This window comes from Lepisosteus platostomus, chromosome 1, assembly GCF_059453375.1.
Source record: "Lepisosteus platostomus isolate fLepPlt1 chromosome 1, fLepPlt1.hap1, whole genome shotgun sequence".
NCBI classification, from domain to species: Eukaryota; Metazoa; Chordata; class Actinopteri; order Semionotiformes; family Lepisosteidae; genus Lepisosteus; species Lepisosteus platostomus.
This window is the reverse complement of record NC_142611.1, coordinates 81,701,306-81,726,623: the sequence shown is the minus strand read 5'-3', so window position 1 is coordinate 81,726,623 and position 25,318 is coordinate 81,701,306. Positions and strand designations below refer to the sequence as shown.

The window sequence follows — 25,318 nt, the reverse complement described above, 5'->3', positions numbered from 1 at the left end:
GGGTTTATTGTTGTGTTGTGTCTCTTGTCTCTTTTCACATGAATAGCGCAGATATAAAAGATGGATGAAGGCATTGAGACGTGTAAGTAGCTGTCTGTGTGACAGTACTTGGTGTTGTGTTGGGTGACACTGGAGGTGTTCTTCGTGTGGGCTTGGGGGTCTCCTCAAAGAGACATGGAGGTTTCTCTGTCCTGTCACTCTGTGGGTCGGTATCCTGTCTGGAGGTGATGTTTTAACTTTTCTGAGGTGATGGTGTTTTTAATTTACTCTGTCCAAGTTCAAATAAAAAGCAGGTTCTGGAAATTAGATTAATGTACCCTAATGGGATGTGTTTTGTGCTGTTCGAAAGCCATATTTTGGACTTATTTTCAGCTGCAGGGGAACAAACATGTCCTACGAGTCACCCGCACAGTAAGAAAGCCATATTTTTAATACAGTGCTGTTTCTTTTTGTGCTTTCACCTTTGTAAAATGACCTCAGAACATTTGTAGAAGAAGTTTGGCATACCAATGTCAGTCTGGACCTAAATATCATACCACTATCCAGCAAAATCCAAATATCGTACACTGGAGGACGTGCATATCAGGTTACTGCCGATTGGAGAATGCGTGCCTGCCTGTAATCCACTCAGGATAATTTAGGACTCACACCCACATGACAGGAAGTGCTCTCATTTGATTATTATTATTGCTTTGGTTCCAGAATTCCAAACTCTGTTTTTTTTTCAGTTGCGCTTAGCTGAATTGATGAAAAAAAAGAAGAAACCTCCAAAATTAATCTGATCCTATAATATCACTCAGTGTGGGCTGTTGCAGTCATTCTCAATGAAGAATAAAGCATTTCAGATAAATTAGCATTCTTGTGTTGTGGAGGTCGGGAACTGTAATTGACAGCAAAGTGTTTTTGTTGTGGATAACAGTAAATGGAGCTGACCACATGTCTAGTAATACTCTGCCATGGTCTGTGAGGGACAGTGATCCGGCCAGTTTCTCAGTATTTGAAGCATTGAATTGTGCTTGTTATGTAAAACCAAAATTCTCAGTTCATTTAGTCCTGTTCCCTTGGAGTTAAATTGGCCTACAAATACTGGAATTATTCCATAGTCTAAAAATACAACACAAAATGTGTGAATCTGCATTCTGTGCCATTCATTAACTTTGCTGACGCATCGCATAACTTACAACTCCTTGAGTAGCAAGTTAATGCAGTTATGCCACTGGACAGAATTGGTGTCAAAGGGCATGTGGCAGGGTTTGTATGCAATTTCCTTTGGGAATTGTAGTTTACTGCAGTTAAGACATTTATACTGGCGTGATTTATTTTGGAATTAAAAAAAAATCCCTGGATGAGGTCATGTGACTTGACAGAGCAATGGCACAATAGAATTCTTCTAGTCCCTTACACCACTCTTCCATGGAAGAACAGCATCATATTTCACTATTTGTCCAGTTTCCTTTTTCTAATTGTGTGAAGTACATTCCAGAATGTTGAAATTCTGGGCGGACAGGTCCCTGTTACACACCAGTAAGGGCAAAACCGGAAAACCTTACAGAAATCATCGAAGCCTGGGATCTCATATGGATTTATGACTTCAGTCAGGAAGCAAAATGCAAACTGCAGCCTCTGCAGAAGGGTCGGGACTGCTTTGTCAGATGACAAAGATGCTAGTGTTTGAGAAAAATACTGTCTCTAGTTGCGACCACATGTTCAGCCTGGTGCAGCTGGAACTTCCCACCTGTGAATGTGAATGTGAGAAGGTATGCATGAGGACAGAGACATGCTGCAGCCTTCGTTTGGTGGGACTAAAGGAGGAGGCCAAAATTGCTCAGCTCACCAGTTTCTCCCCATTTTATACCTGGTCTTGCAGACAGGTCTATCAGGGCCGTGCAAGCTTCACTGCATCTATAGCAGTGTAACCACAGTAACTGAAGACAACACATCTCTTGTGCTACATAGACTGCAAGGATTTTGAAGGGATCCAAAAAGGGCAACCCATTTATCGTCAGATCAGACAGTTCAGACTGTGCGCAGATTTGAGCACCTTTACTGCAAATTAAGCAGAAGTTGTCCTGGGAGCCACTCAGACCAGCCCGTACACAGGGTCTGGGTCCGTACACAGTATTCCTGCTCCATCTGGACATAATCCACAGATCCGATGTCTTTTTATAATACCACCCCCCTCACAGCACCCTCAGCACTGACAGCAGGGAAATTGGGCAGAGGCAGTGCAATGCCAAGAGAAGGGTTTCCCCTGCCTTTCAACATGATGTTGATTAAGAATTTTAAATATATATAATTCATTTTTTTTAAAGAAAATTAGCATCTACAAATTTCTGTTACACCCACCCAATTTTAGTTTCACCAGTTGCTTGTTTGTTCGTCGGCTCGCAGCTAGAGTGCTGTCCACTCCCCAAGCCCGCACCACACCCCAGGCCAGCCTGAGGAGCTGTGGACTGGCTCCTTCCCTTGCCCAGCGCTGAGCCCCTTGAACAGGAGACACAGCGCTGTACTGACAGTGCAGGACTGGCTGGAGGAGGCCTCAGGGTTCATGTCATTCTGTCGCTGAAAGCCCAGTGAGCCATGGCTGATTAACCCCTCCCTACCCCAGCCTCGGACCCACGACCACAGAGCTCAGCCTGTGTTTGGGCAAGTACCTTGACCAGCTTAGACATTCAAAGGTCCCGTGCATGACCTCCATATTCATTTTCGTTGCAATTTACAATCTTAACAAGATTTTAAGGCAGGTGGAGGGAGACAATAATGGGTGCACCACTACCTTTGCAAATCCATATCACTTTCAGAAAAACGAATATTTTTACTTGCAATTTATTGCTTTCCTATACTGCCCCTATTTTGTAAGGACCTGTCGAAGAGCGCAGAGTATCAGCACACAGACACCAGATATCTGAAGTGTGACATACTCAGGTGTTGCTTTCAGGCAGTGGAAATTAGACTTTGGTCCTGATGTTATGCATTTTATTATTGTAAGGTGCAACAGGATCTGAAATGAAATGACACTTTCACATCATTATCTTTTAGCATTGTGTGCACCCATGTAGAGTTTATTGCTTTCCATTATGGGCAGACAGGAGACACACATTCACAGTTTTCAGGAGTTACAATTACAGCACATCAGTGTACACTGTTGTGTTTCTCTTTGGTCCTCCCCTTTCTGCAGCGTGTTTGTGGAGTGCCCTGGGACACAGACTTGCCAGCACATACTGTATGCAACATGGGGGTTCAGGTGGGAGTGGGGACAGATGGATATCAGCTGGGACGCTATTAGGAATAATACAAATTGTACTGATTAGCAGATAAAATTTCTCCCAATCCCTTGTACATACTCTGGTCCTACTGCAATGTTGGTGGCTCCTGGTTTTGGGAAGGTGCCACCATGTTCTGAGCTTGGACTACTCTCCATTAGTCTTGAATGGTGAGTCTTGATCTCTCCGCGCAGCAGAAACACATCTGGATGGCTGGCCTTACAGAGGCTAAAAGGACTACTGCACAATAATGGTGGGGCCCACCTACCCTTCCCTGAAAAAGATGGTCCCTTTCCTTGGAGTTCTAGAAATACTGGATTGGAGTCCTCCCTGTAGCCTGGGTGGGAACTGGAGATGCACCGCAGAATGTGTTTCCAGTGTGTTTGTTCACAGTCATCCATCTGGCACAGCGGGCGCGAGGCGGGGAACATCCTGGACAGGATGCCAGACTATCACAGGGCAGACACACACCCTCACACCAGGGCCGATTTCCCAGAAACCAGTGAACCAAACAGTGTGTCTTTGGACTGTGAAAGGAAACCAGAGCAGCTGAGAAAACCCACGCAAACAAGAGAAGGCATACAAACTCCATGCATACAGCACCCTAGGAATTGAACCCAGGGCCCCAGCTCTGTAAGACAGTGGTGCATCACCATGCTGCCCTGTCTGCAGTTCTGCCCATCTAAAATACATCAATTTTCTAAAATAGAATTGGTGTCTGGTCTGTTAAAACTGTGTTTTCCAGGAGCACCCTCCCTCCTTTAACCTTGATCTTTAACCTGTGTTTTATTTACCTGGGGCTGGATCCAGAATTCTTTTCAGCCCCTCTCACTCGACCGCTGGCTGGAGACAAGGTCCTGATTTTAATGTTCATTACAAGGCAGCTCTTCTGCAGCGACAGCCCACTGGAGTTTACTTTGGTTCATGTAGCAAGGGGCTGATGACGCAGTGGCACAGTCTATTCAATAGCGTTGCCTGTGAAAGCCATGCTGCTGTCAAGCCTTCAGTAATGAATGCCTAATCCCATTGTAAAGTATTCGATTCTCTGTTGCTGTCTCCAAGCCAGTAATTTATTGAATGTTTTTTTTCCAGTGCAGTGCAGCTCTAAGTTTTATTTATTTATGGAGATTTTTGACTTGGAGACGTCCATAAAAACGTGGGCCTCCTCTCTCCCTGGCTCCCAGAGGCAGAGGCGGCAGTATTAGCGCTGCAAAAACATTCTCATCCCTTGACCCGCCCGCCGCGGACCCGCTCTGCTTCTAATGAAAGACAGTTGCTCCGTGGTTCTGGTAGATCGACTGTCGCTGCAGTAGCTCTGTAGGCAGGACTTTACTGCACAGCGCTGTGTACAGCACAGCTTGGACTGTACAGTCCGAGTATTACTTTAATCATCTGTAGATATGGTGGAGCTACTACGTTCATGTGGAGATGGCAAGTGTACTCAACAGAGCACTGTTCATACAGATATTCCTTCCACTTCTGGGTCTCCTAAAGAAAATATGATCTACTGCTGCACAGATTATTAATGCAGACACATCAAAGGTGTTGATGTGATGATCTACTAAATGCTCTTCCTACCAGAATTCTTCAGTAAACATGTTTGAGACAAATGAGTCTAAATATTAAAGAGAAGTCTAATCATATTTTATTTTGTTTAATTCATCTGCATTTTCCTTCAAATCAAAGCAATATCCTGTTATAAGAGTGGTGCGAATCTGAAGGCGTACATTGTGATAGGGAACACTATACTTCTCTTTGGTAAATGAACTATTTGCATTATTTCCAAAGCTCCAGATGTCTCAAATTTATATCAAAATCATATGAATTAAATGTTTATTTGTGGTGAGCTCCATTCAGCCTCATGCGTCGTCTTAAAATGAATCTTAATTTATAACACCATCTTAAGTGTTATAAACTGGCATTAAGAGCTGCTCTGAGCAAAGACTTTCTGACAGGCTGGCATTATTTCAGCAGATGTGATCCCACAGCACTGGAACACTCTTTTAGAGAATGTCTTTGACATGCGGCATTCATGGCGAATCGTGTAGGCTTGTTTTACCACGGATTAAGTTACTGCTCCATTTATCTCCCATATGCTTAAATACATTACTTTGCTGTGCGGTGTCTTTGACGGCATCCTGTGTCTTTTGAATGGCTATATAATTTTAGAACGTATCTGTTTTGATTTCAAGGTGCCTTAGAGACAGAAGGTTAACAGAATGGATAGCGGAGGACTGTCAGTGCATTTAGGGTTTGCATGGTGTCTCTCAGGGCAGGAGCTGAGAAAAAGAATGGCATCCCTCCTGGTTTTATAAATCTTCTGATCCAGTGCAGTAACCAAGGTTCAAATCTTTGGTGAGACACTGCTGTTGTCCACTTGAGCAAGGTACTTCACTCAGAGCGATTCAGCAAAGCCCTCTTCCATATAAATGGGTGCAAATAAATAAATATAAATAAATAAACACACCTGGGCTCTCAAATATTGTAAGTAGAAGATGGTTCAGTCTGAATTACTAAGTTGATAAGGTTTAAATTAAATTAAAACTTAAAGCTTATTTATTTTAGTTGTTTTTATTTTCTGTGGATTTGGTGATGATGTGTGGAAGAGCAACCCAGAGATGTAGGTTAAGGAAGACATTCTTCTTCAGAACAGTGCAGTAAATTTAGCATGGTGGGGTGAAAAAAAAGTTTTAAATACAGTCCTTGGCAAAGGAGGTGCTGTGTGAACCGGCTGTGTGAACTGGTTTGGATCCCATGGAAGACAGGAGTCTGCTAATTCCCTGCCATAGCTACAGCGAAAAATAATAAGAGTAAAAATAATAAATAAAAATAAAAAAAAAATTCTGGGATTATGGAAATAGGCAGATTTATACATCTCAAAAATCATTTGAATTTTGCAGCTGTAACCTTTCAGCCTTTTCTTGTTTAGTCACTTTATAAAAATAATAAATTCAGGAAGAGTTGTCTACTCTGTTGCTGTAGCAACGACCACATAAATGTGGCTTGTGTCACTGTATACTCTGTGTTTATTTACATTTTTGACCCTTCCATTTTTACTTGAAATGGCTGGTTCTTTAAATGAAACGAAAGATGTTTAAAAATTAATCTTTTTAAAATTTTTAATTTAATCACCTACGCTTTAATTGCAAATAAATGCCCAATTTCATTTTGTACCCTTGCTGTTGTTGTAAACAAATTTGTGAACTTGTAGCTCACAATATCAAGAAACAGACATTCTTGTGTGCTTTATATAATTAAAACAACAAAGAAGTTTATACATCTCTCACCTGACATATAATGACAGTGGAAAACTGTTTGCCTGTGAACTTTGATGTTAATATTTGAGATCCACGCTGAAGAATCTGTCTTCTTCTATAAGAGGAATAAACCAGATTCACTGATGGTCTTTAATGTTTGTCAGTTTTGAAATGACCTATAATTATATTTAAAATGAATAATAATTCATTACATTTGTATACTGCTTTTTATTCCAAATAATCATAGAGCACTTTACACATTTAGGAAGGTTCACAATTCATCCCCTACTGAAGTGCAGCCCCACCAGGGAGACATACAGCAGCCATTCTGCACCACTAGCCCCACCTGGGAGACACACAGTGGCCATTCTTCACCAGTAGCCCCACCTGGGCGACACACAGCGGCCATTCTTCACCAGTAGCCCCACCTGGGAGACACACAGTGGCCATTCTTCACCAGTAGCCCCACCTGAGAGACACACAGCGGCCATTCTGCACTGCACAGTTCAAAATTGAGTAGTTTATCAGATGAAATAAGAGAAATGGCAAGGGTCAAATTATTTAAACCTAGAGTGTAATTATTAAAAACAGAGCAGAAATATTTATCCTGCTATTCTGAAAATGTGCAAACTTTAACAATTGTGTACATCACACTGCAACTAAATGTAGAGCTACAGTAAGTGTTCAGTTTAGCAATAACTTCTTATGTAATTATTTATTTATATTCCTTTGTCTGATTATCTTTTTGGAAATATTGGCAAGAATCTCAACACAATGGTATGTAGCTGCATAAATAAACAGCCGCAATCCACACGAAAAAGTCAAATATTTGGTTTTGTGGGTGGATCAGCAGGGATCCATCTTCTGAGTCCCGCTGAGAGCAATCCAAAAGGTTATCTTTCACTCCAGTGAACAATGACAGAAAAATGAAAATGAAAGCATGTGTTCTTGATGAATTAATGCGCTGATAAATGCCCCAGAATTTCCTACGTCTAAGATGTTTAAAATGTAACACAATATTTGGATATTCAAAATGTAGTACAATCTGTTACTCTAACTTAATGAGAGGTGCAGAAGTACAAGTTTACATAGTTCACATAATGTGATTTACATTCAGGGCCCTCACTGATGATTCAGGGTAACTCAAAACCAGCCGTGCTCCTCGGCCGGCTTCGTGAGTCTGCTGCAGTCTGGCTACACTTCGGCCTGTTCCAGTTCGCCTCATGCTTGCTATTAGGTTGCAGGAAATGGGAAACAAAAAGAGATTGTGAGCCAGTTGCTACTGTTTTGGGACTAAGCCTGGCCTGCCTGGTCAGAATCCTTTATGCATTTTTTCTTTACATCCTGAGATGAGCTCTACAGAAAACACAGCTTTAGTTTTTCCAGTGGCAGACAGAGGAAGGCTTTCTTGCAGCACCTGTAATTTATAGAGTAAAGCAGTAGTCCAAGCAGGGAACATGCTTGAACATATCACATAAGACAGGAGCATATTCATGATGTGTTTCACTCCTGCTTACTACATGGATCATCGTGGTATCTGCTGAGAAACATTGAAGAATGCATCAGATACATATTGTAAAAACCAGGGAAGTTAATCAGTTTCTCCCTCTGCTTAAAGAAACCCCTTTGTCCTCAGTCTTCCTTAGCTGTTTATCTCAGTGAGAAGGTGAAAGAGTAAGCAGAGGTGTGCTTTAGACAGTAGAACATTTACTGCAGCAATATGCCTGCTAGGAACTTGCTCAAAGGTATCACACTTGTGACCTACAACTCTCTGGTCCAGAAGCCTTGAGAACTTCTCCATAGTGCTGCTTGTCCATCAGTGTTATCTTATACTGGCAAATGATGACATGCGACACACCTTCATGCACTCTAATAGCTTGTTACACACGTTCCTGTAAAGAAACAGTTAGTGTCCAAGTATACAGACATGCATCTTTGCAGTCTGTATAAGTGCAGCTCTCTGGAACTGTCCGTGTTGGTTTAAGCCACTAGAGGGCAGCTTAGAGACACTGGATGTCTGGTCCTGGAGAGCCAGCATCCAACAGGTTTTGTACTGTCGGTCAAATCATCAATTTTTAAGGATATGGAAGAATTTCATTTTGATCAGTTAAACAGATGATTTTCTAAAATAAGTGTTTTAAAAATCATTTAGGATTAACATCTAAGTACCTTTCAGTCCTCAAGGAGCAGAATTATCTTAATTAGATTACTTGCTTATTCATACATACGTAGCTTGTTGGTGTTGCTAATCTTTAAAAACAGGTGAACTGTAAGACTTACTCAGCTGGGGCTCCGCAGGACCAGGGTTGGATACCCCTGCTTTACACAGAGTGAAAACATTCACACCAGGATGAATGAGAGAACCCCAGTGCAGCTGGTTTCAATGCGTTCCTCTATGAACAGGTAAAGGACACAGGAGAAGGTATCTAGAGAACAGACCTTGTCATTCGAGATACGTCTTGTGGGGAGACCAAATCTTTGGTTAGATTATTTGCAGAGTCCATGTATTACTGATATACAGTTGTGCAGTGCTTATTATATGCTGAAAAGAGAAGAAAAGAAACACACTGTTTTGGCCATGGAGCCTTCTTCTTCTTTGACCCAAAGAAGGCCCCACAGCCAAAATGTTGTTTCTTTTCTTCTCTTTTCAGCTGGAGTAAACCTTTACTTGTTCCTTTGCAGCCTACGCATGCTGACGCAGCTCCTTACCTGAACTAGTACAGTGCCTGCTCATTGACGGGAGGTTAGACTTGGGTTGAGGGTTTAGGTACTTCTGGAAAGTTTACTCTAAGCAGCTATAATTCCGCTGGGAAAGAGGTGGGCAAAGGAACCTTGTGAGGTTCGGACACAACGCAAAAGTGGACAGGCCTTTAAGCTATAATTAATAATAATTGCTTACACTTCTAAAGTGCTTTTCTGGACACTCCACTCAAAGGGGGAGTGGAGTGGCTCTGTTTCTAAGGATCTGCGCCTGTGGCTGGAAGGTTGCTGGTTCAAATCCTGCAGCTGGCAGAGGAATCCTACTCTGTTGGGCCCCTGAGTAAGCCCCTTAACCCCAACTGCCATACAATGGCAGACCCTGTGCTCTGACCCCATGCTCTCTCCCTGTCTGTGTGTCTCATGGAGAGCAAGCTGGGGTATGCGAAAAGATCATTCCTAATGCAAGAAATTGTAAAGGGTTAATAAAGTGATGTTATTTTTATTATTATTATTATTAAAGCGCTTTACAGGTACTGTAAGCTACAACCATCTCACAGAGGGGCTCAGCTTCTGCTTCACAGTTTTCTGTAGTTCAGGGGGTTAAACAGGGGGGCTGCCATATTATTGATGTGAAGATTTTCCTATGTGCAAAACAGCCATTCAAAGCACCAGTGTAGTCAGCACAGCTGGAGCTGCTTCTGAGGACTGAGCAAAAAAAGATGTTCTCCAGAGCATCGTTCAGGGCCGAGGCCTGAACCAGTGGAATGGGGATCTGCACTCAAAATATTGATTGACAAGCCCCACGGAATGATCAGTGTGCACTAAGCTCTTCATGATTATAAACCCTAATTGTAAGTTTGAATCCTAATGCTCACTCCTTCATTATTTCTTCACAATCATGCAAAATCAGGTGGAAAATGTAAACTTCTAAAATGATCCCAGTTTCCAGACCCCTGGGGTACAGTAAAGGGAAGCCATCAAAGAGGCATTCAGCAGATATTCTGAGCCAGTTTGGTAAAAAAAACTGTTTCAAATATATTCAGGGTACTCTGGAATCCGTTTACTCCATGTTTCAAATGTTGAGAACACTAAAATAAACTTTGAGGTGCATTAACTGAAACCTAAAACACTGCCTTTCACTCTACAGCAGAAAAAAATATAGTGTTTCCAAATACATAGCTTGGGAAGAACATCTGTACCTTAAAAAAAGAAATTAAAGACGCTTAAAGAGCCAACTGACTGCAGGCATTGGGCAGTGTGTTACATGGCACATAGCTACAGACAATTTCTTTAAGAAGGTTAGGTACTTGTCTTCCTGTAGTATTCCCTACTCAGTACATGTGAGTATTTACTTCTCAAGCAGGTGAGTGATTTCCTGTTTCTTTATTGTGGAAGCACACCTGTGTCTTGTCTAGCCGCTCATTGAGAGTCAGAGACATTTTCGGGCCTTCTGCAGAGTGTCACCACAGATCCTTAAAAGCTCATGCTATCAAGAGCTGTACAGTATTTCCTTGTTTAAAGACAATCACAACAAAGGCCTGCTCCTAATTAGCCCCATTGCAGAGGCCTGTTTTTGAAGTCTGCATTATTGTATATATAATGCCCTGGCACAATGTGAAGGCTGGGGCTTTAAAGGGGAGCTCGCTCAGATGTGGTGTATCGTCATGGGCAGACTGCGATTCTGCCGGCCGCGCCTCTGTCACCACAGGCGCCACGAGATCTTCTTTGCGCTTTTCTCTGCCAGAGGTTTACTGGGAAAATTCGCAGAGGGGAAACATAAAAATTACAATAGCAATTATAATAATGATAATCTTAATGATGGATAAACGAGAAAAAAGGGCCGGGCGGTTGAGCTTGCGCCGCGCAGGCCGAGGGCAATGATGACCCTCATCTGGATCTGCACGTTTGCCGCCTGCTGACTTCGCCGCTGACGGACGTTCGTCCGCTTGCTCTGTCCCAACGCGCTCGCGAACCCAGACAGCTTGGCCGGGGCCCACATTTTAGCGCCAGTTTGACGTGAATAAACTGTAACTGTCAACGAGATTAGCAGGGGACGACTGCGCCAGCTCCTTGCTGGCTCCAGTACCATCACTCTGGTGTTTATTAGAAACCATCCAAACATGCCGCCTTCGCTTCAGCTCCAGGAGCCATTCCCATGTTCAGAATCGACCCTTCTCTGCACCATGTGAACCCTTGACCTCCCTCTACTGGACTGTCATCATGGTTCCCAGGGTGGAATGCTGCTTGTCACTTACTAAGGATCAGTGCCATTCCCTTCAAAGTCCCCAATACCATGAGAGCTCACGTCCCATTTCAAAGCATGCATAGCGGCTGCACATCAGCGCGGATGATTGGGCTGTGTACACTGGGGGTTTGGGTTTTTCTGGAATGCGCTGGATGTCAAGAATTAAGGCGACAGTAATCTGTGGGATACAGGACAAACTGTGCAGCTTTGTCTGTCCCCAGTTTGAGTGAAGCAGTACATTCTTTTTTATCATTCTGATCCTACAGGTGGGGCAGATACTAAGTGAAAAGTTTATTCTAAATAGTTTCCATATATAAATGTAGAAAGACTTCTGTCCTTTGGCAGGTCTGTGGCTTTATCTTTGTGTTACCAGATGTACCGATGAGCAAAACGGCCTGGACTTTCCCTCTGTCCAGGTGTGCTCTTTAAGGAAACTCACTACTTCAAGATCTACTGTAAATGTGTGCCTGACTGAAAACCAGTCCAAAAGCTTCCAAAATTAAATGATGTTTTTTACAATCTTCCCACCAACCTTCATTCATTTTTGGTGAATTTTGCAGTTTCATTGAAGGTCTTCAAATATGTAAAATCTAATCTAGGGTGGGGTTTTTAATAGCAAAATATTTTCCATCTTCTACATTTCTTGTTGCTTCAAAGGTTGCTTGTTCAAAATGACCCTGTCTCAGTCTCAGTGCCAGGGTGAGGGGAGTCTGAGAATGCCCTCACTGGCACAGCTTCAGGTCACACTGCCCACGGTCCAGCCGGGCTGCAGTCTGTCTCCCAGCTGTTTTGACGGGAGAATGCTCACCGCAGAATCCTTCCCTGTCTCAAAAGTTAAGAAAATACATTTTGTGCAGTAAAACAATTTGTTTTAATTCAATGTCTTTGGGCATTTGTCAGGTTTCTCTTTTTTTTAATCAGTGCTGACTTGATATTTTGTAAGAATTAAATACCAGAACAGGATAAAAGGATGTCAACCCAAATGCCATTTGCTCCCTTACATTGCCAGGAGTTCTGCACAGTTAACCAGGGGTGCTGGAGGCATCTGTAGTACCGGCCCTTTATTTCCACAGTGACCACCACCTCTGTGCTTGATACGTGTTCACAAAGCCTGTGTGAGGTCTGGAGTTATATACGAATAAAACACAACTGATTGAAGATCTAGACACTGGGAGGTCTGTGGTTAGGTCCTATATATAGGTTTATGTTATGTCAGCCAGCTAAGAATCACATATGCAGTCTCAGGATCAGGATCCAAGTGTTTTACTGAATATAAAGGCAAGACGAATACTTCTTCCAGGCAGTGAGGTGTTAATGTAAATGTAGGCATCGGGATTTTAAAGAGGTGGACAAAACTGTTGAGTGCAGAGGCTAAAAATAAACTTCTGAGTCCAAAACCAAAGGAATTGGTCTTTTATTTTTATTCAGTGTAATTAAGAATTTAAACTTAGTTCTTGTAAATGTTACTGAAACCTAAGATGAGAGTCAAACATGATGTAATGTTAAGGTTTTAGATAAGATCCACCATGACCATGTTCTCGTTACTTGTAAATTTATCACATACACAAGATGGCAAAAGTGGTGCCCTCTAGCACTGGATGGTGATAGAGAATGATTCCAGTAATTAGATATTCTCTTTAGCCCTTTAGAGCAACTGTATCTGCTTCTGTGACCAAAAGCCTGACCTTTAACATTGCCTGCCTTTTGTCTCTTTCTGTGTCGAGAGCCCAGGTGACTGCACCTCATCTCTGCGTGTTCTGCTAGTGCAATATGTGTGCTCTCGACTTTTTGTACGTTTTATATTGTTGAGCCCTAACCAGCTAACCAAATCATTTTGATTTGTAGTTTGCAGACGGCACCAGCAGCTCAGCCATTATTAACCTCTCATCCTCTCGGTCCAGCCTTCATGTACGTATCTTTTTAACGATGTCTCCTCTTTCTCTCTGTTCATTCTTCCATCCTGACTGAAAGGTGCAGTCAATCACAATGCTAACTCAAGACTCGGACCAACCCTTTCAAATACTCCTCACAAAAATATGGCATTGAGGTTGTAACATTTCCATACAAGAGTGTTCACACTGGCAAGGAATTCTGGGGTAAAGACAAATTCAGATCCTATCAAGAGTGTAATACATTGTTGAAGCACAACTTTTGCAAAGGGATTGTCAGAGAGTTTTAGACGTGTTTCTTCAACTGTGTTTGGGCTGCTCAAGAAATTTCATTCTATTTGTGGTACCGGTATAAACATCGACGAGTACAGAATATTGCAAGGAGGGAGCAGAAACACAAGCTACACACATGAAATGGGAAACTCTAAACTCGAAGACACTATCTGTAAAAAAACCTTTGGTGTTTATGTTCACTCATCATTTACCACTTCTACTATTGTGGGGAAGGGATAAAAAAAGTAAACAGAATATTAGGATATCTAATTAGAAATGCTGAATTTGAAACTAGGGATAATATGTTAAATTTTTGTAATGTACTAGTATAGTTTAATTTATAATATTGTGTAAAATTCTGGTCACCTGGACCTGAAGGAATGTCCTACACTGAAAAAAAACGACAGACCTAAACCTTTTTCATCTTGAACAGAGAAGACTGTGAAGGGACCTGATTTGAGTATTTAAAATCCTGAAAATAACTGACATTGTCCACCCAATACAGCAGTGAGACATGGAACAGAGGATAGAAGTATGTTATAACTGAAATCAGAAACACGATCTTACACAAAGGGGGTCTTTAAAGAACTGGCAGGATGAGATCCCGATCAAGTACAGTAACTACTGACTTCTGCTCTCATTTGTAACAATTGCTGAACTCTTGTAAGACGATAAAGTTAAGACAATAAGATCAGCCACTACTTTTATTAGACAGATGTGCTGAGACGAGTTAGTAAGCATGCTCAGGAATGTATTTCCACAGTAAAACACTGGTGACGAAGAGTATTAATAGGTCACCATTATTATACTGTAGTGTTTATACTATAATGTACTGTACCAGATGTATAAGCATCATACAACAGGGGGGGCAGTAAGGATTCAGTTTCTTCCTTTTTAAAATAAATTAATTATTTTCTTCCTTTCACCTTCTTATGCTGCGGAGGAGGCCCGGTCTGATTGCTAGTTATTGCCCTGGTCGTATCTTAACTGCCAGTTTCGGCACAGTAACATTAAAGCTTCAATTTCAAACAGTGAAACCAAATTTGCTTTCTTATTTGTATCTGAGCCCTATAAACCCTTCTTTTGTTACGGTTAGAATTACTTGCAGGTTCCATCTAGGGAACAGATGCATCTAATGCTGGTTCAGATTAAACATTGAAAAGGATAATTGAATCAAATATTTCACTTGGATGTGTTCTAGCTCGAAGCAACAGTAAAACTTGTGTCTTTTTGTGTTTTTTAATGTTATTTTCCCTATTTTTTTTAACTCAGATTTTGAGAGATAAAAGGCTGACCTTACAACAGTCAGTGCGTGCTTGGCCTGGCAGTTTATAATCCAGTTTTATAAGCTAGTTTTACGAAAGTGATTGCTGGTCTCAGTGACTTTCCTGAGTCTGAGATGACATTAAGCTCTTTTGATAATGGCTTGTTTATATCATGCTCCAAATGTAGCACTGAATTTGTCTCTTGAGCCAAGATCTGGAGGTTTTTCTTTCTGCAAACAAAGATATTTATTTTATTAGAAAATATTCAAACCAGATGATCAAACCCAAATTTCTTTCACCAAAGCCAAAGTAAATAAGGCTGTTAAAAGATTCCCGACTTATATCCCTAAGCCAGACGTCAGACAAAAAAGTGAAACGTGCATTTAATCAATTTTCCCCTAATTAAATTTCTGAGATTCAGACTTTACAAGAATCAGGGGATCCCAGTCCAGTCCTGCTCTTGCGGAGCATTGCGTAAAAAATGAGAACATTTCATCAGTTATGCACAAACTTAACAGAAGCATAATATATTGCCGCAAAAATGTGTTTTCAGATTTGGGGGTTGTTAACAAATATTATCTGTTTTGTTTTATTCATTGTCATCGCTATACAGTACTTTATTAGTAGTTGCTCCATATCCAGTTCCACGATTCCCCTAATGTGAATAGATTTTCTTAATAGATGATGAATTGGCAGTTAGGGGATCTATCCTGCTCTCCTGAGGACAGCACTAGCAGACAAAGCGGAGTAGCCATTTTAAATTTAAAGACAACCTTGCCCAAGACTTATCCTACAGTAGCAGTCCCATAATCAAGTGTCAAGTGTAGCTACAGTACAAGCCTCACGGAGCAATTCCTGTCCTTAATTTTCCTGCATTGCTTCATCCTGTACAGTACACAACGCTAAACCTAGCACGATATTAAAAACAGAGGACAGATGTACTCTATTCTGTTTTTCAACTGGAGAGGGCACTACAAAATGAAGAACGTTTATATTTCTACACCCTGGAACAATTACAGAGTTCTGATGCCATGAATTGTTTGTTTTCTTCCTGCGTTTGACCTTCATCTGTCCGCCTGTCGGTGCCCCTCTCCATTGGAGAGGTGCGTGTGATGTGCGTGCTGAGTGGGGAAGTTTATTACTGCTATCTCATGTCATCTCTAAATAAAAAGCAGCCCACGGAGGACTAGCTGGGTCATCCAAGTCAGTGGAAGCTTTTTGAAAACAAACAATAGAAAGAAATTTGTCCTGAGCCACATGCCTCTGCTATTAGAGCAATTTAGGGCCGACCAGCTGGCAGGGAAAGATCCATCAGCGTTTCTAAACCTCTGCCTGGCATCGTTCTCTTCGCTGCCCTACCCTGCCCGGGCTCCTCAGTCAGATTCCTGCCATCACAGCTCAAAGCCTTCTGCTATTCCTTGGCATCGGGCAAGTGGTTAACAAGAGTTTGCAGTTAGTATTTCAGAGCTGGAGCACTCGTTGCCATTTTCCATGGGACACTTAAAAAGCATCTGACTTTTCCTTGGCATTTGAGGAGGCTTGCCGTTAACGAACAAAACGGCTTCTATTCAAGCCCATAGAGCAGAGGCTTGGAAAGCACTTAATTTGTGTGTGTTGGGGAGCAAGGGAAAGGGAGGCAACCCATAGTATTACAATTGGTATGCAGACATTTTTTTAAAGACAGACTTTGACACAGACACATGCAGTGGTTGAAATTCTTTGCATGTTTCTTTTCTAGATTTAACAATTTGGTTTTGAAGGGCTCATCAAAGATGGCTAAAGTGCTGTTCCTATACGTGGCTGTGGTTAAGTGTTGTATTGGCTAATCTGTCCCTTGGTACTGATTAAATCCCCAACAATGTCTGTCTGTACCAATTTCCACATCAGAGTAGCTGGTTCAGTAAAGCCAAGTGCTCTTTGTATTTTGTATGTGGGCAATGCACTTCAGCTATTTACACAAATCTTTTTTTTTTGCTATTTCATTTTCCAGCACCCTTGGGGCTTAATATTTTAGCCTGTAATATTGAGTTAGATGGCTAAATGCAGTTTGCCTGACTGTTCCTCTGGACTTTGGACCTGTGTTAAATTTGCTGCATGTAAGACAGTCCCATGGTTATAAAGATGCTGTGAGAACAGGCATCTAGTCTGGTAAATGTTGTTTTGACACCTGTCTTCCAGCACTTTATCTCACACCGGAGAACATTACAACGTTAGACTCCACTCCTTTTGCAGTATAGATACACCTAAACATGGCCTGTCAGTCCTTCACAATAGCTGTTATTCAGTCAAAACCTGTTTGTGTAGAAGAAAAGAAGGCTGAATTACTCCCACATGTTCACAGTTAGTAACAGATAAGAAGAAAGTCCTGCTCCTAATCAAAACTTTATGATTTGCCCATCAGTTTAACAACATGAGCACTTTGATTATAACTAACAATAAATAGGAAAACAACAGTGATTTGTTGGTTTTTTCTGATGTACAGTATAGCTCTTTGGAGGTTTTTTACAATTTGAGGGTTGCAAAATTAGGATTTTGTTTTGCTGAGACGGACACGGTACTCAGTGGCCATATCATTTCCATTTCCTCTTTCAGGTTGTCTTCCCTGCTGCAAACTGCTTTAGATTCTGTTGGTGTTAATGTGAAATTGTCCAGACAACATTTCCGGGGGTCTCATCATTTGGTCTATATGATCTCCGGTCACCTCTTCTTGCCAGTGTGAACCGCTTTCTCTTGTTCCTGCCTCCTTCCCCTGGGCTGGAACTGCTACACATGTTCACCTACCGAGCTGGGGAAAGTTACTTTTAAAAGTAATCCATTGCAGGTACAAGCTATTAGTGTAATGTATTTCTTTAAACAATTTTTTAATACTTTGTTACTTTTAAGAAGTAATGTGATACTTACTGTACATGGGAACTATACAGACTACATAAGTCAATGTTAGTGATGGCTTTTTAAAATTAATTTCCCCATGCCACTTGTTAATTTAAAAAAATAATCCCTTGCACGTGAAGCTTGTTACTGTAATCTATCACTTTTTAAAGGTAACTTTCCCCAACAATGGCCACTTATCCAGAAAACAGTAAATGTTTTTTGGTTTGTACTGTATATGTGTTACAATACAGTGAAACAAATGCATGTCAAGTCATGGGTGACAGCACATGTTCAAAGGAATTCAAAATTCAGAGGAACTTTTCCCTTTGTTGTGGCAAACGTGGTGAACACATTCTCCTGCTTTAGCCCAGAGCACATACATGATGAAAAATCTCTGTGGTACACGTAGTCCTTCAGGCCTTGAAGGACTGTGCTGGTGAGGATGATTAAAAACATGGATATTAAATTAATAATTTTGGAAAAGCACTTTAGAATGTTCAAATCATTTAATTTGCTTTTCTGTGCATAGTCTTTGGAAAATTGCATGTACAGTATCAGATTGCTCTGTCTCTTCAGTCTTCACCATCTTCATATAGCCATAAGGGAATGCAGCAGTTTTCTCAACATTCATTCCTGTGCTTTGTATTATATGAAGTTTATATAAAGCTTACCTACGCACTACTGTAAGACAACAATGTCTTTCGTCTCCAGTGTGGTCTCGATCCAATCTTAAATTCCCTGACATCTCCGCATGATCATCAGTAGCTGTAAAAAACCATCTAATGCATCGTGTACAAGGTCCTCTTGGAAATGTGAATGTGCCATTACCAAAATAAGTTCATCACTTATTTATTGACCACTTGTTTCTTGAGCTTTATTTTGTTTTGCCCCTTTACTATTCACTCTGAAGAAACTCCTATATAAAATAATTCTAACATTGTTTCTAACATGCTTGCATTCTCCTGATGGAACTAGAAGATACAGTGGGTAAGTTGGTTTCTCAGCACAATATCACTTTCCTGCTGACGTACTGTGGACAGAACTATGGAACCGTATCTCTTGTTCTCCAGTGCTCTCTGAAAGGGCCAGCTTTAGAAGACAGACTTTCACATAGCAGGAGCTTGCGATGCTCGAGTCGGATTCCTCTCTACAGACTTTCAGTAAATGGCATGCATGAGTTAAGCATTTTAGAATACTGTCACGATGATGAATTTGGTTTTCATCTACAATTTAAACAAATGAAGCGTACAGTACAGTACATTGGAAACACTGGAGTTTGAGTTTTGCTTTTGGAATGCTAGTGTCTGGATTTTGCATTATCAGAACAATATAACAAGATGCGTGTAGGATTACTGCAAAAAACATTCATATGTGCCCATTAGAACTAGGCGCTGGCTGACTTCCTTCTGTCTGCTGCTTTCACAGGAGGAGGAATTCATGGACTGGTGGAGCAAGTTCTTCGCCTCCACAGGCGAGCGCAGCAAGTGTGGGACCTACCTGGAGAAGGGCTGTGACACCCTGCAGGTATGGACATTTCAGACATTGGATGTGGAGCAACACAGACGGGAACCTGCTCCCTGTGACAGCGTGTCTGCCAGAGGGGCTCCTGGGTTTGGGTCTGGCTGCTGCCGCTCTGCAACGCCTGTCTGTCTGGTTCTGTCCCTGCAGGTGTACAACACGGAGCTGGAGAAAGTGGAGGGCTTCGAGGGGCTCACTGACTTCTGTCAGACCTTCAAACTGTACAGAGGAAAGTCTCAGGATGACAGCGAGGATCCCTCTGTGGTTGGGGAGTTCAAGGTGTGTGAGATCCCCGCAAAGGAGGTCACCTCTAAGAGGGGCTTCGGGTCACACACCCTACGGATGGTGCAGTTTCTGATGAGTGGCTTGTTGGGGCAACCTCAAGGGTCAAAAGCGAGGAGTTAAAGAGATAATCTTAATATCACTGCTGCTTGAGAAGCGATTTTCTGACATGTTGGCAGGAGTCTGTTAGGTATCAGTCGAGGTAAAGACTAAGGAAGGAGTCAGAAAAATGTCAGAAACTATAAAAAAAACCTCAGGGGGTGATTTTTAGACAAGCTGCTAGAAACTTGGGATAATTTACAAAACCTTGTTGAAAATACAATATAGAAAGAAAAATACTATAAAAACTTTATTTCAAGGCAACCCAGACTAACATTGCACATCCCCTGAGAAAATTAAATGGCCAAACACAGTGACTGAATTCATATAAAGTGATCAGACAGATATTAAGGGTGTGCATTGTTTTGGGTGTGACTGTACTTACTGTCCCAAATCCTCATTTATTGATTGGCATGTTAGACCATGCTTTTTCTGTACTAAGAGATCAACTTTATCAGACTGGCTGATGTCCGATAAAGACATCTTACATGCGTCTAAAATATCAAATCGAGGGCTTTTACCACTGTGATGATGCCATTCACTGTGTGAACTTCATTTGAAGTCTGTTTAATAGTTTATTGCTACAAACAGATCTTCGGGCTGCTCTCACTCAACGGTCCATGTGCATTCCCGAAGAGATCATTGGTGGGCTGGTAAATGGTAAATGTTTGGTATGTTTTGGTAAATGTTTGCTGCTGCTCTCTGCCTCCACAGGGGATGTTTAAGATTTACCCACTGCCAGATGACCCCTCCCTGCCCACTCCCCCTCGCCAGTTCTGCCAGCTGCCGCCCAATGGCACGGAGGAGTGCCTCGTCCGTGTCTACATCATCCAGGCCGTCGGACTGCAGCCCAAGGACGCCAATGGCAAGGTGAGCGGCCGGAGCACAGCGTGCCTCCACACTGTGTCCCCGTCCCTGACAGAGCGGGAGGCACGCTGCGCTCCGGCCGACTCGTTCGGAAGAATCCACAGGGATCTGATTGCTCTGATTGCTGTGACTTTGAGGCGGTTTGTATTCAGAAAGCATGAGTTTGAGTGAGAGGTCTTGAATGACTCCAGACAGCCCACCAATGATAAGTTAAAAATCCAGTCCTCAGTATTAGATTCCTTGATGTTTAAAAGCAAAACCCCAACATCATATACTGGGATTGCAGTTCATGGCTGCCAGCCGGGCAGGAAAAAGTAAAAGCTCCTCAGTAGTAAGTGCATTTGGCAGGGGCAGGTTTGAATGGGGGCAGCAGAAGCACATCAGCTCTGCCTATATCCTCGCTGGCGAAGCTGCCCTTGCACATTGCCAGTGGAATGATTTTGCAATGAGACAGAGCTGCCTCTCGCAGCCCTGCCCCTCTTACCTCCGGTCTCAGTGTCTGTCCAAGACTCGCACTGGTTCAAGGAGGGAGGGCTGTTCAGACTGAAATCTGGCCTGTTGCTTCCAGTTGCGAAATCTTTAGACTCAAACTGCCGCCTTCAATATAAAGTAGTTAGTATAACATAGATTTCCTCCAATTAGAAGAAAATGGCAGCACAATTAACCCTTCCATTGTCTGTCTGCTCAGCTGGCCTATTGAGAACAACATGCCCCAGATCGTCACTCCTTTCTAGGGCATGTTCATACTGTATCTTCTGCTTCCAGACTGTGGCATTGACTTGAACTGTGTGTTCCCATAGTGTGACCCCTATGTGAAGATCACGATGGGCAAGAAATCAGTCAATGACCAGGACCACTACATCCCTTGCACACTGGACCCTGTCTTCGGAAGGTAGTTCTTATTCTCTTTCTTCCTGAATTTGGTTTATTCAGTCCATAGTCCACTAAAGTATGAATCATTGCTACACAGCATGAATGTATGAAAACTGTATGAGAAAAATACAGAAAAAATGTTTTGGCCTGAACTCAGTATAATAAGAAACCTGTTAGTAGTTTTGAATAAGCCTGCGGAAGGATAAAGTAGAGAACCTTGCGGAGCTGCTAAGCGTGTGCTGAACTGGATGTCCAGTGCGCTGCAGTGAGTGTCATTAAACAGCAGGGGTCACTGCTGTCTCAGGAATGAAGGCGCTTGCTCAGTGGGTACTGTGCCCAGCTCAGTGAGTCAGGACACCACAAACGTCTGTTGTCATGTGTATCCCCTGAAGAGCCAGCTTCCCAGCCTCCTAGCTGATTGTACACATCCTCAAGGCAGCCTGCATTACAGTATGGACAGGAAGGAAAGCATGTCTTTGGGTATTGATGTTTATTTAATACTATTTCGTTTTGAAATCCATGATGCATTCTTATCTAATAGTCTTCACCAGGCTGTATAATCCTGTAAATCTGAATTGATTAAAAATGCATTTTAACTAAAAGCCTTAATTTTGTATATTATATCCTGAAATTCTGGCTCTGGAGTCAGCCTTCTTTTGTCCCCCCTAAAAAAACGTCTGAACTAGGCTTGAGTGTGTTTCTGAACCCTTCAGCCTGATTGTATCCATTTCTGCTTTGGCTGTACACTTCAGGCTCTATACAGCAGTGATTGTTCACCTTATGCTGCTGTGAAAGCCAGTATCCTAACCTTATGGGGGCTGTACGGAGGCTCTGTGGCTTAGGATTGGTGCCTGTAGCTGGAAGGTTGCCGGTTCGAATCCCGCGGCCAGCAGAGGAATCCTACTCCGTTGGGCCCCTGAGCAAGGCCCTTAACCCCAACTGCTCCAGGGGCGCCGTATAAATGGCTGACCCTGTCCTCTGACCCCAAGCTTCTCTCCCTGTCTGTGTGTCTCAATGAGAGCAAGCTGGGGTATGCGAAAATACACATTCCTAATGCAAGAAATTGTATATTGTATATAATTGTATATAATTGTTCTGTGAGTAACTCTTGTATTGTATTGTATGTATTGTACTATTAGTATATAATTCGTTACACTGTGGCTGTGTTGTGTGTGTTAAGCTGCTGTTGCACTGCAATTTCCCTCACGGGATCAATAAAGTATCTATCTATCTATCTATCTATCTATCTATCTATCTATCTATCTATCTATCTATATGGCCAATAAAGTGATCTTAACCACAACTCTCCTGTAGCCCTGATGTTAATGTCTTGCCTTAGAAAGACATCTTTCAGAAGCCTGACCTCGGTCCAGTGAGGTCCTCCGCGCATTGGCCTCTACCCCTGCTCGCTGTGCTGACTCCCCGTGGGTCTGTCTCCCTGCCGCAGGATGTTTGAGCTGACGTGCACCCTGCCCTTGGAGAAGGATCTGAGGATCACGCTGTACGATTACGACCTGCTGTCCAAGGACGAGAAGATCGGCGAGACCGTCATCGACCTGGAGAACCGCTTCCTGTCGAGGCACGGGGCGCGCTGCGGCCTGCCCCAGTCATACTGCCTGTGAGTGGCACGCGGCACGCAGACCCCCGGCTGGGGCTGCTGTCATGGGAACACAGTTCTTGTGCTGGGGGTCCAGAGAAGCCATTGGGCCCGTTCGGCTCTCTTGGTTGCTGGCAGCCAGCTGATACAAGGATCTCCTCCCGCTGATACCGGAAGGAGGTTGGCTTTGACCAGATGGCTAGACAGCTCGGCGAGCTCGTAAACGCTCATATTCATAAAGCACATGTTGCAGAGGTCCTGGTGGCAAGCCCTCCAGCTCTCTGCTTTTCAACCTGAACTCTTCCGCTTTGGCGTGCTGCTCTGACCTTGCCGTGCCTCTTCCCAGGTCAGGGGTGAATCAGTGGAGAGACCAGCTGAAGCCGTCTCAGCTCCTGAGGCTGCTGTGCGAGAGGAGAAACTACAAGCTGCCCATCTTCAAACAGGACCGCATCCTCTTCAGGGGGCAGGAGTACACGCTTGCTGACCTGGGTAAATGAGCGTGCAAAAGGACCTGGCTCACCTTGCAGGTCTGGTTGGGGATTGCTCATTGATCCAAGAATCTCTTCCAGCCCTCCCAGGGAATCCAGCTCCAAAAGTTGCGCTGGGAAGCTTGTTCCAGAAACCACACCTCTGTGAAAAAGCGGCTCCTGTTTCAGTCATTAATGTGTCTGCTCTTGATTTGCCTCAGAGCAATACACGGGGCCAGTTCAATAGTGTTTTAATAGGGTCCTCAAGGAGCTCTCTTTGGCACATGCTGTGAAAGTAAAACCATGATTGCTGCATTTCTGGAACATATAACATATCTAAGGACCATTCTTTGAGCCAATCTGCACTACCATCTACTGACAGAAGACCAAAATGTCAAAAGACAGAGCTGAATGGAGTGGTCACCGTTTTTAAACTTTCATCCACTTTGTTTGTACAGACAAAGGTCAGCGCTCAAACGACTCCTTGGTATACCAACAGTATTTCTCATAGAATAATTGCTTTAATACAGTACTTCAGATCACTCTTAAAATTATATAACACACTAGTGAGACCTATTTTAGAATATTGTGCACAATTTTGGTCACCATCTTATGGACAATTTATGCTACTTTGGAACCAGTCCAGGGAAGAGCGACACAGTACTTTCCAGGATTCAGGGAATGTCCTACACTGACAGGCTGAAGGAGCTGGACCTTTTTAGTTATACAAATGCCTACTTTCTTCACTGGCTAAATCTGGAGTTTTGTTTTCTGATCCTTCTGTCCAGCACGTGAGGACACACACTCCCTTTCCTACACCATGTGCTTCTGTGAAAGAAGGACCTTAGACCACATCAGGGAGAGAGTGGTGGTTGACTCAGGAGTTACACTGGCACATTTACCCATTAAAAACCCAGAGGCTTCCTTATAAGTAAAAAAATAAGGACCACTGGAAAACAATATATTATAAAATAAGACACTAATAATACGTCAGGTGAAGAAACAAATTTCTGCTGAAATCAGTTATTAGTTATCGTTGTTGGGTCTTGGTTTAAGCACAAAGAGAACCTGGTTCAGTAAAGACTCAGCACGTTGCTGGTGAAAGGTGATGGCTGTGTTGGTTCTGTGGCCATGTGCCACGTCAGTGTGGCACCTCTGACCCTGCTCTGTTGTGTCTTACAGAAGATTCAAAGCCCCCAAACCCTCATCTCGGCCCCACCGAGGAACGTCTGGCACTGTGTGTGCTGCAGAAACAGGGCCTCGTCCCCGAGCACGTGGAGACACGGCCGCTGTACAGCCCATTGCAGCCTGATATCGAACAGGTGAGAGAGCACAGGGCCAGAGCAGACAGACACCCTCACTGCTGTGCCCACTGCAGCCTGATATCAAACAGGTGAGAGAGCACAGGGCCAGAGTGGACAGACAACCTCACTGCTCTGCCCACTGCAGCCTGGTACTGAACAGGTGAGAGAGCACAGGGCCAGAGCAGACAGACACCCTCACTGCTGTGCCCACTGCAGCCTGATATCAAACAGGTGAGAGAGCACAGGGCCAGAGTGGACAGACAGCCTCTCTGTGGCCCTGGGTTTAGTTCCACACCTGTAGAGTCTCTCTGCATGCAGTTTGTATGTTCTCCCTGTGTTCATGTGGGTTTCTTCCTGGTGTGGTTTCAACCCACAGACCAAAGACATACTTGATGGTTAATTGGCGTCTGGAAAAACTGGCCCTGGTGTGAGCGTATCCATACCTCTGTATTGGTCTGTGTGTGCCCTGTGATGGACTGACGTCTCGTTCAGGGTGTATTCAGCTTTGTGCCCAATGCTTGCCAGATTATATCATCCCTCCTGTGTCA

The 25,318-nt window shown here is 43.0% G+C and overlaps 1 protein-coding gene across 14 annotated transcripts in view; it reads left to right on the top strand.

The window, feature by feature from the left end:
* Positions 1-25,318, top strand: part of dysf (dysferlin, limb girdle muscular dystrophy 2B (autosomal recessive)) — a 131,246-nt gene that overhangs the window by 88,428 nt on the left and 17,500 nt on the right. For 6 of the 14 annotated variants that reach the window (XM_088639033.1, XM_088639096.1, XM_088639004.1 and 3 more), the window contains 8 exons: positions 13,311-13,373; positions 19,189-19,287; positions 19,432-19,560; positions 20,377-20,532; positions 21,330-21,421; positions 22,850-23,020; positions 23,346-23,488; positions 24,649-24,788. In XM_088639033.1, coding sequence (XP_088495159.1) covers positions 13,311-13,373; positions 19,189-19,287; positions 19,432-19,560; positions 20,377-20,532; positions 21,330-21,421; positions 22,850-23,020; positions 23,346-23,488; positions 24,649-24,788 — 993 coding nt within the window. Of the gene's footprint in view, positions 1-46; positions 83-13,310; positions 13,374-19,188; positions 19,288-19,431; positions 19,561-20,376; positions 20,533-21,329; positions 21,422-22,849; positions 23,021-23,345; positions 23,489-24,648; positions 24,789-25,318 lie in introns of all 14 variants that reach the window. The other 8 variants (XM_088639051.1, XM_088639070.1, XM_088639080.1 and 5 more) reach the window with 3 other exon arrangements.